Genomic DNA, 10235 nt, shown 5'->3' with positions numbered 1-10235 from the left:
TTGACTAAAGTAGTGTTTCTTTATTCATTACGTGCACTTTTTCCTTTCTGCACAGATTGAAGCAACATTTCAGCCCCACAACAACCCTGTGAGTTAGGTAAAGCTGAGGCAGAGTGGCCTGCCCAGGGTGGCCCCAGGAGCTTCCTCGCCAAGGCCAGAGCTGCCCATGTCCCAGCCCAGCCCTCTAGCTAGGACTCTGAGTCCTCTCTCCATGAAAGTGGGTCTGTGGCCGTGTCATCCCTCAGCCTGGAAGCTGAGCAGCACCTCTGGGTGGCCCCTGGCTTCACGATCTCCTCGTAGGACGGAGGTGGTCCGTTCCTCGTCACCGTATCAAAGATGAAATCAGAGGAGCTCCACTGGGGGTGAGGGTGGATTGGGGCCACGGTCCTCAGCCTGCCGTCACTCTCTAGAGAAGGAGGGAGAGAAAAGAAGTGTCCATGACCATATGAGCAGATTTTAAAGTCCTAATCGGGAGAGTGATAGGAGCATGAAATAGACTCGGAGTCGAGTGTGGATTTCATGCTCTTTATTCAGCTCATAGTAGTGAGGAATGGAAGTTCCCCCGAAATGTCTACTTTATATACATTATTTAAACAATGGGCCCCACGTGATTGGCTAATTCTGGGATTCTCCTGTAGGCCAATCAGGTTGCGGATTCCCTTCCACCTGGAGCTGGATTGGGTGGCTCCTGTGGACCAATCAGACTGCTGCATTCTGGATCCTATTGTTCTAGGACCAATCAGACTGCTGCATTCTGAATCCTATCATTCTAGGACCAATCAGACTGCTGCATTCTGAATCCTATCATTCTAGGACCAATCAGACTGCTGCATTCTGAATACTATTGTTCTAGGACCAATCAGACAGCTGCATTTTGGATCCTATTCAACTCAGTACATAACAGAGCACCACATCATCGGCGTACAACAGACATGATATCTTCCTATTACTAATTGATGGAGCAGGGGATTGCGCTTGTGTTAAATGTGGCACCGTATCATTTATATAAAAGTTTAAAAGGGTGGGAGCCAGATAAAAGAGCTAGATAAAATAGCGGTCAACTGCAAAGGGGATTCGGACATTTAAGTGGCATATTTTACCTGAGATTTCCCTGCTATTCTAATTTATGCAACAAATAATCTCTAGGAGACTTGACCGTGGTTTATTGCACCGGTAGTGCTAATTTTTTGTTGTTGTTGTTTTTATGGTTATTGCTGTTTTTCCTTTTGTTCCCCCTGTGAACAATGCCATGGCCTTTGGCTGGCGCAATAAAGTTTATGAATGAATGAAATGGATAATATGAGAAAGCAATCGGTGAAACATAAAACCATAGAATGGCAGAGTTGGAAGGGACCCCCAAAGGTCATCCAAACCAACCCACCGCAGTGCAGGAACCACAGCTCAAGGATGCCTGGCAGATGGCCAACCAATCTCTTCATCAAACTTGGTTCCTTCTTGGTCAGTGTCTCCTTGGGGTGAGATATCTATAACCTCGCTTAGGGTTTTTCTTTTCTTTTTTCCTCCACCTTCCCCCCCCCTCCGTTCAATCTTTATTGATTTATAAACAATACATCCATTCACCTCAAAACACCAAAACACAAAAGCATTACAAGCAAACCACTACCAAAACAAAAAAGAAAAACACAACCCAAGGGGGGAAAAGTAACTTTCTTCTCTGCCTGGTGACTTCCAACCTCCTCCACGTGGGACCTTTATTTCCTTATTAGCTGCCTTTATTTTTCAATAAACTTAACCAACATTAAATGTTGTTCGTATTCTTTTTGACTTATGCTATGATGAGAGTTAATCAAAGCATATTAAAGGTTTGATGTGGGGACAATGTTCTTTTAAGACAGAGTTGTTCCGCCTGGCCTTTGGCTTGGAGCCAATTTGATTCCCTCCCCCTCTTTCTTTTTTCTTTTTCCTTTCTCCTCCTGTGATGAGGCTGCATTTTAATATTTTAATGTTTCAATATTTTAATGTTGTATTTTAATCTTGTTTTTAAGTTGTATTCATTCAACTTGTTTTTAATTATTGCTTGTTAGCCGCCCTGAGCCCGGCCTTGGCTGGGGAGGGCGGGGTATAAATAATAATAATAATAATAATAATAATAATAATAATAATAATAATAATAATAATAATTAAATATAATGTACAGGTGTCCCATTCTTTCTTAAACTTTTGGATCGGCCGGTCCCTGACCTTCTCTGTCATGTTCGCTAATTCTATATACTCAAACCAATTATCCTGCCACTCCTCTTTAGTTGGTATTATACCTCTTTTCCACCCTTTGGCTAACAGCATTCTCGCTGTGTTTGATGCATACGTAAAAAAAAAACCTCCTTCTTTCTATTGGAATGTCTGATGCCATAATATCCTCACTTAGGGCTTTTCATCCAGAGTTCTGAACAAGCCCAGATGAGAAGCAGATCCTCTGTCCCCATCCAGACGCCAAACTCACTGTGTCCTGAATCGGCGTCGCTGAGGGCAAACACAGCGACTGTCCGCTGAGAGGAGAAGAGCCTCCGTCGTTTCAGCCAGCGCTGCAGGCAGCAAGCGGCGATGCACAGAAGGATCGCAGCCAAGGAAAGGGAGATGTAGAACCTAAAGCAGAGAAAAATCCACAAGGCTGAGCTCAGAAAACTTGGACTCTCCAGGAGAAAAACCGATGGGTGAGTTCAGCCATTCCAATCAAGTTACAAAAAAACAAGACTCCGACTTTTAATGTCTTTGCCTACACCTCACATATGAAAAAACAGCACAGTCCTGTGGAACTCTCTGCCACTAGAGATTCAGCAGGTGCCTTCTGTGCCAGCTTTTAAACTCCTGCTGAAAACTTCTCCATTCCACCAGGCCTGTGCAGACAATTAAGTAGACATCCTTCTACAAGGGTCAAATGGTGTCTTTTCAATGTTTCTTTATCGGGTGGTTTTATGTAAACCACTTTGGTATGTTTTTATGACACAACAGTATACATTTTCTAAAAATATAAATCTATCTATCTATCAGTCTTGGAGTGTACAGTGGTACCTCAGGTTACAGACACTTCGGGTTACAAACTCCACTAACCAGGAAGTGGTTGCTCCGGGTTAAGAACTTTGCCCCAGGATAAGAACAGAAATTGTGCACCAGTGGCAACAGGAGGCCCCATTAGTGAAAGCACGCTTCAGGTTAAGAGGCGTTTCAGGTTAAGAACAGACCTCTGGAACGAATCAAGTTATTATCCCAAGGTACCACTGTATCCTTTATTAATGCTTTCCCCCACAGATATTAAACACGCACCAGATATACCAGGCAATCAGACTCTGCTCTTCATAAACATCACACCTGAAAATGAAAAGAATAATATCAGTATGGTGAATGCAGGTATTTGGTTTTTCTCTCAGCAGGGACACAACCCACCCCTCCAAAAACTTGTTACTGTACTCACCAGCCTCTGACACGGGTGATCCTGAAAGTTCACAGTTCATCAATTTGCAGAAAAATCAGTAAATGGGCTAAAATTGGCACTGCATTCAATAGCACCCAACCCTTCCCTGTTCCCCTGACATCAAATCCAGCATTTCTTTACAACCTGTTCCCAAGAGCCATTCTGCTGCCTTAGATTTTTCTACTAGGCCAGCATTGTCTACTCTGAGTCTTCTCCTTCTTTGGCGATCATTCATAGCCGAGTAAGATAGTCTTCCATAAACACGGTTTTAACAATGAGTCTGTAAGTGACTGTGGAGGCCAATTCTGAATCCACACGTCCTTCCACAGTGGGGACATTGGTTTCCAGGTGGGAGTTGATCACGGTGTGGGTTTGCCAAGCGTGCCTTCCTCTTAGCATGTTTCTCCCTTGCGCCCTGAGTTCGAGTGTCTTCAAAGCCCATGACACCTTTGGTCAAGGCTGTTCTCCAATTGGAGCGCTCACAGAGCAATGTTTACCATTTGTTGGTGTTTATACTACATTTTTAAAGATTTGCCTTTAAAGAGTCTTTAAACTTCTTTTGTTGACCTCCAGCATTACGCTTTCCATTTTTAAGTTCAGAATAGAGTTGTTGCTTTGGAGGACGATCATCAGGCATCCACCAACATGACCAGTCCAACGAAGTTGATGTTGAAGAATCATTGCTTCAACCCTGGTGATCTTTGCTTCTTCCAGTACACTGGTATTAGTTTGACTGTCTTCCCAAGTGATGTGTAATTTTTTTTTAGATTTGCCTTGAAACAGTCTTTAAACCTCTTGTGTTGACCACCAGCATTACACTTTCCATTTTTAAGTTCGGAATAGAGCAGTTGCTTTGGAAGACGATCATCAGGGACAACATGACCAGTCCAACAAAGTGCTGCTGCCACCCCTGGTCTCTGAGCTGCCCCCCCCCACATCCTAAGGAGTACTGCCTCCTCACACTGCTCCACAGGGTCCTGGGAAGCACCCCCTGGCCAGCCCCAAAGGGACCATTCGCCTGGGGAGCTTGCAGCCAGGGCTGCTGCTGCAACAAACAGACGCACAAGCCTTTGGGAGGCAGAGACACAAGAGGACATCAGAGGAAGGAAGGAGGGAAGGAAGGAAAGAGGGACACAGGCCAGTGTTGTCCGCAGCATCCCTGACCATCATTCAAGGCACCCCAAGGTGTCATGTCATGCCACACTGTTTGAAAACCACTGCCATAGAGTAACCTGTCCTGCCCAGTTTAGCAAGGCCACGTCCCCTTGGCAGGAAATGGGTTTTTGTTCACTCTTCAATCTGTCTTGGTTGTAAGTAAGTTTGTAAATAAATCAATTTTTAACCTACCAAATGACTGATATTTTCCTATGCTGGGAAAAGGGGGAAATTTTGAAACTCTCTTGGAAGGGAATATATTAAAGGAATAACAGCCTATATTTTCACCCTTTATTTTGCTGCTTATTTTGTGATTTTTAACTCTCTGCTGGGGTTCTCTCACCAAAAGCATTTGCCACAAAACTGGATCCTGGCACACGGGAATTCTCCTTTCTACATATTTATGTTTCCCTTGAACCAACAATTAATTCTTCACAACAGCCCTGTGAGGCAGATGGGCTGAGAGAAGACAGTGATTGGTCCAAGGTCACACTCAGTGAGCTGAGTAGGGATTTGAATCCTGGTCTCTCCCAGGTCCTAGCCCAACGCTCTAACCACTGCACCACACGAGCAGCTTCCAGTTGAGAAAGAGCCATAGCTCTTTGCTTTGAATGAGGAAGGTCTTGAAACTTTGGAGAGACACTGCCGGCCAGGGTTGGCAATTCTGAGCTTAGATGGGCCACTGGTCTCCCTTGGTTGTAAGGCCAATTCCTCTGTTGCAAATGTGCAGCTGGTGTTGTTGTTGGTGTTGTGGTGGTGGTGGTGTAGTCGTTGAGTCGTGTCCGACTCTTCGTGACCCCCTGGACCAGAGCACGCCAGGCACTCCTGTCTTCCACTGCCTCCCGCAGTTTGGTCAAACTCATGCTGGTAGCTTCGAGAACACTGCCCCACCATCTCGTCCTCTGTCGCCCCCTTCTCCTTGTGCCCTCCATCTTTCCCAACATCAGGGTCTTTTCCAGGGAGTCTTCTCTTCTCATGAGGTGGCCAAAGTCTTGGAGCCTCAGCTTCAGGATCTGTCCTTCCAGTGAGCACTCAGGGCTGATTTCCTTCAGAATGGAGAGGTTGGATCTTCTTGCAGTCCATGGGACTCTCAAGAGTCTCCTCCAGCACCAGAATTCAAAAGCATCAATTCTTTGGCGATCAGCCTTCTTTATGGTCCAGCTCTCACTTCCACACATCACTACTGGGAAAACCAGAGCTTTTACTATACGGACCTTTGTTGGCAAGGTGATGTCTCTAATTTTTATGATGCTGTCTAGGTTTGTCATTGCTTTTCTCCCAAGAAGCAGGCGTCCAACTTACCAAGGTTCATGGTTCTTACATTCCAGGTTCCTATGCAATATTTTTCTTTACAGCATTGGACTTTCCTTTCGCTTCCAGGCATATCCGCAACTGAGCGTCCTTTCGGCTTTGGCCCAGCCGCTTCATTAGCTCTGAATCTACTTGTACTTGTCCTCTGCTCTTCTCCAGTAGCATGTTGGATGCCTTTCGACCTGAGGGGCTCATCTTCCAGCGTAATAACTTTTATATGCCTGTTGTCTTTGTCCATGGAGTTTTCTTGACAGGGATACTGGAGTGGCTTGCCGGTTCCTCCTCCAGGTGGATCACGTTTGGTCAAAACTCTCCACTATGACCTGTCCATCTTGGGTGGCCCTGCACTGCATAGCTCATAGCTTCTCTGAGTTATTCAAGCCCCTTCGCCACGGCAAGGCAGTGATCCATGAAGGGGGCGCAGCTGGTGCTTGGACCCAATTCATGCACCATCCAAGGCTCGGCAGCATCAGCCCAGCCCTGCAACTTTGCACCGTCCCTCCTCCCCACCCAAACTAAAGTTCCCAGAACAGAAAAAGTAATGCAAATTGGAACTGGCTTACCTGTCAGCAGATTCACACTCTGCTTCTGAACCCGATGCCTGAAACACAGAGAGAACATGAGAAACTGGGGTGCGCTTAGGTGAGCTTAGGCTCCAGGCTTTCAAACTTGGGGCTTTAACTGTGCTTAGATGGCAACAAGGATTACTTAGCCGCAAAACGCCTAGCTGTGAAACCCACAGTCAGGATTTGAGCGCAAGAGCCACTCTGCCCTCCTGGTGCTTCCAGCAGCTGATATTCAGAACCATCACTGCCTCCAACTGTGAAGGCAAAGCAGAGCTATCCTGGCTAGGAGCCTTCGATAGTCTGTGCACCAAAAGCTTGTAAGCCTTGAATCTCTTTAAAATAAAGGTAAAGGGTAAAGGGACCCCTGACCATTAGGTCCAGTCGTGACCGACTCTGGGGTTGCAGCGCTCATCTCGCTTTAGTGGCTGAGGGAGCCAGCGTACAGCTTCCGGGTCATGTGGCCAGCATGACTAAGCCGCTTCTGGCAAACCAGAGCAGTGCACGGAAACTCCGTTTACCTTCCTGCCAGAGTGGTACCTATTTATCTACTTGCACTGGTGTGCTTTCGAACTGCTAGGTTGGCAGGAGCAGGGACTGAGCAACGGGAGCTCACCCCATTGCAGGGATTCAAACCGCTGACCTTCCGATCGGCAAGCCCTAGGCTCAGTGGTTTACACCACAGTGGTTTAATTAATAATAATAATAAATTTTTATTTATACCCTGGGCTTCCCTGAAAACCGGGCTCAGGGCGGCTAACAACAAATTTAAAACACTTAATTGATGCAACAAAAACAGCATAAAATACAGTATAAAACGTGAATAACAATAACTTCAGAATTCAAAAATCAATTTAGGGAGAAAATCCATCCAATAAACATTAGATGATCACCAGAGCTAGCCGGCTAAATTAGTCCTATTTGGGCCAGCGAGGAGACCAGGGGAGAATTAGCTGCGGGATCCCAGAGCGGGAAATCTTCCTAAAAAAGGGGAGAGGGAGGGAAGGAAGGGGAATAAAAAATCAGGCTAGGTTCAAATTGAAAGCCAGGCGAAATAGCTCTGTCTTACAGGCCCTGCGGAAGGAGGTTAAATCCTGAAGGGCCCTGGTCTCCTGGGACAGAGCATTCCACCAGGTCGGAGCCATCACTGAGAAGGCCCTGGCCCTGGTGGAGGATAGTCTAACTTCCTTAGGGCCCGGGACCTCTAAACTATGGTTATTCATGGACCTTAAGGTCCTCTGTGGGGCAGACGAGGAGAGGCAGCCCCGTAAATTCTTAAGCCATATGGGTCACAGATTTTGCTTAAAGCAGGATGGCACATCCTAAATCACAAGAGTCTAGAAGAAAACTTAGACAGCATCTAAATCTGGGTTTTGTTGTTGTTGTTGTTGTTGTCCTTTCCTCTTTTAAAGCCCCCCATCTTGGTGGCCAGCATTCGCTCCTGTGGCTTCACAGGCAGCAGACCTCCTCAAGGGCACCCACCATAATGGTGACCCCAGTAAAAACAAGACTCCTGCACCCCCCTATAGCTCATTTGGTAGAGCATAAGACTCTTAATCTCAAGTTCGTGGGTTCGAACCACACTGGGTGAAAGATTCCTGCATTGCAGAGGTTTGGACCTTCACGGTCCCTTGCAACTCTCCAATTCTGCAGTTCTGTGAAAGAATATGTCTTCTCCAAAGAACACTTCTCAAGGGCATAGAGCCCTTGGGACTCACTCCTCAAAAATGTATTCCCTCAGTTGGATTTGCCGCAATCTTATTCGTGTCCTATCAAAAGGAAATATACTGTGCTCTCTCCTCAGCCGTATAAATTATGTGGGAAAGTATAAATAACACATACGGAACTGAACTAATGGAGTAGCCCAGAAGAATGTACAAGGAGAATTTATTGCTGTCCCATCTCCGCCAGAGCTCTTACTTTATACCTCATTAGCAGATCTCACTTGCCCAAGGAGAGTTATCATATTGCCCGTTCCGAGCAACACCCTTTGTGTTAAATTTGTGAGAGACAAAGTTAATGAAGGTCTGGCTTCTCAGTCGGCGGTGGGCAAAATAAAATAAAAAAGCCCAAGTAATAATACTACATAGAACAAGGAGGCTGAGGGAGGGTGGCTGGAAGGAACGCAGAGAGACAAAGGAGTTTTTCCACTAGAGTTGAAACAAATTTCGAGGTGGGTGGGGGGAAATCCCAAGTCCAATTTATTTATTTTTTTGGCTTGCAAAAAGTTCACATTTATATTTCCCCGAATGAGGTTTTCCCCACGCACAGGAGCCTCTGGCAGTGATGCATGTCCATGACGGCAGCATTGCCAAAATTATTATTTAGAATAATAAACAGCAAATTATTGGGCTAATTGAATTCAGAGGGTAATAAACCCCAAAGTGTTCCTTTGGAACGCTCCTATCGCTCCAGCCTCCAGCGGCTCTCAAAGCAGCTTTCAAAATATTCTTAAAATAAAATGGTGCTCAAATTTAGTGCAGGGGGAGAGAAAACCAGAATGTGTCAGGCTGCCTCCCATGGACTCCTTCCTTGTTCTTCTCAGGGGGTTCTACGAGGCAATGGCTCCCACCAAGACTCTCCACGGTCAAGGTCCCAAAAGGTTCTGAATACTCTGTATACTCATACAACGCAAGAACATTATGAAGAGCCCTGATGTTTAGCATCCTGTGGCCAGCCGGATCCCCAATGAGAAACTGGCATGTAGGATTCGAACACAAGAGCAACTCTACCCCCCTGTGGTTTCCAGCAACTGGGATTCAGAAACATTGGTGGCCCCGACCCGGCCTCTCTTCTGTGAATTTGTCTGATCCTCTTTGAAAGCTATCAAAGCTGGTGGCCATCCCTGCCTCCTGTGGCGATGAGTTCCACAGGTTAACGCTGCGTTGCATGAATATGGACTGTATTTTATCAGTCCTGATTCTTCCAATGCTCAGCTTCCTAGGATGCCTATGTTTTCTAGAGTCACAAGAGAGGGAGAAAAACCTCTCCATCCACTTTCCCCAAGCCATCTATGATTTTATGAACTTTGATCGTGTTGTTTCTCACCCGACTTTTATCCAAACGACAAAGTCCCAAATCCTGCAGCCTTTTTTCAACAGGGAGTCGCTCCAACCCCTTGATCATTTTAGCGGCACTTTTCTGGACCTTTTCCAACTCTGCAATATCCTTTTTTGAGGCGAGTTGGCCAGGACGGCACACAGTATCCCAAATGCGGTTGCACCATAGATCTGTATAATGGGGTTATGATATAAGGGCACTGCTCACCTCGACATACAAGATTCCCTGGGCGAGTGCCAAGCAGATCTGTCCGGTTTGCAAGACCAGAAGGTGGTCCAGCCCAAATGGAAGATTCCTCATGGTCAACCTTGCGAAAGCTTCTCAAATCTCGGTTCTTCACCTGCGGTTCTCCTGCGTTTGATCTGGAATGCTTCCCAGCTCCTTGTGCGGCTGGGGATGGAGGGGATTAATTATGGGATGTGGAGCATCGGGCAATAGACTGCCCATGTGACGTGGGAGTTATTGCTGCCTTCACCCCCCCTTGCCTTGCCTGCAAAGGGCATCCCACTCGGGGAACTTACCTTGTGGGCCCTGGTGAAGGTCAGGCATTTGCAAATTGGAAACATCCTTTTTATTATACCTTCGAATCCCTGGATCTAACAGCATCTATGTGCTTGGGAAATGCCAATCAGGCAAATAAGCATTCGGAATTTTTTGCAAGAAATTCAAGCTGCAAAAATATTCTTGGGAGCCAGACACCCCCCTCCCCGCAATTT

General features: G+C 46.2%; 1 protein-coding gene across 1 annotated transcript; it reads right to left on the bottom strand.

Annotated features, from left to right (window-relative positions):
- Positions 1-9933, bottom strand: TMEM207 (transmembrane protein 207). The gene is made up of 5 exons (XM_028728498.2): positions 9727-9933; positions 6460-6497; positions 3283-3327; positions 2462-2604; positions 1-406 (listed from the first exon to the last, which is right to left on the bottom strand). The coding sequence occupies exons 1-5, from the start codon at positions 9817-9819 to the stop codon at positions 189-191; spliced, it is 537 nt and encodes a 178-aa protein (XP_028584331.2). The 5' UTR covers positions 9820-9933; the 3' UTR covers positions 1-188.
- Positions 9934-10235: the final 302 nt, after the last annotated feature.

Source organism: Podarcis muralis, chromosome 6 (assembly GCF_964188315.1).
Source record: "Podarcis muralis chromosome 6, rPodMur119.hap1.1, whole genome shotgun sequence".
In the NCBI taxonomy this organism is placed as follows: Eukaryota; Metazoa; Chordata; class Lepidosauria; order Squamata; family Lacertidae; genus Podarcis; species Podarcis muralis.
The sequence above is the reverse complement of the archived record's forward strand: the minus strand, read 5'-3'. Positions and strand labels throughout refer to the sequence as shown.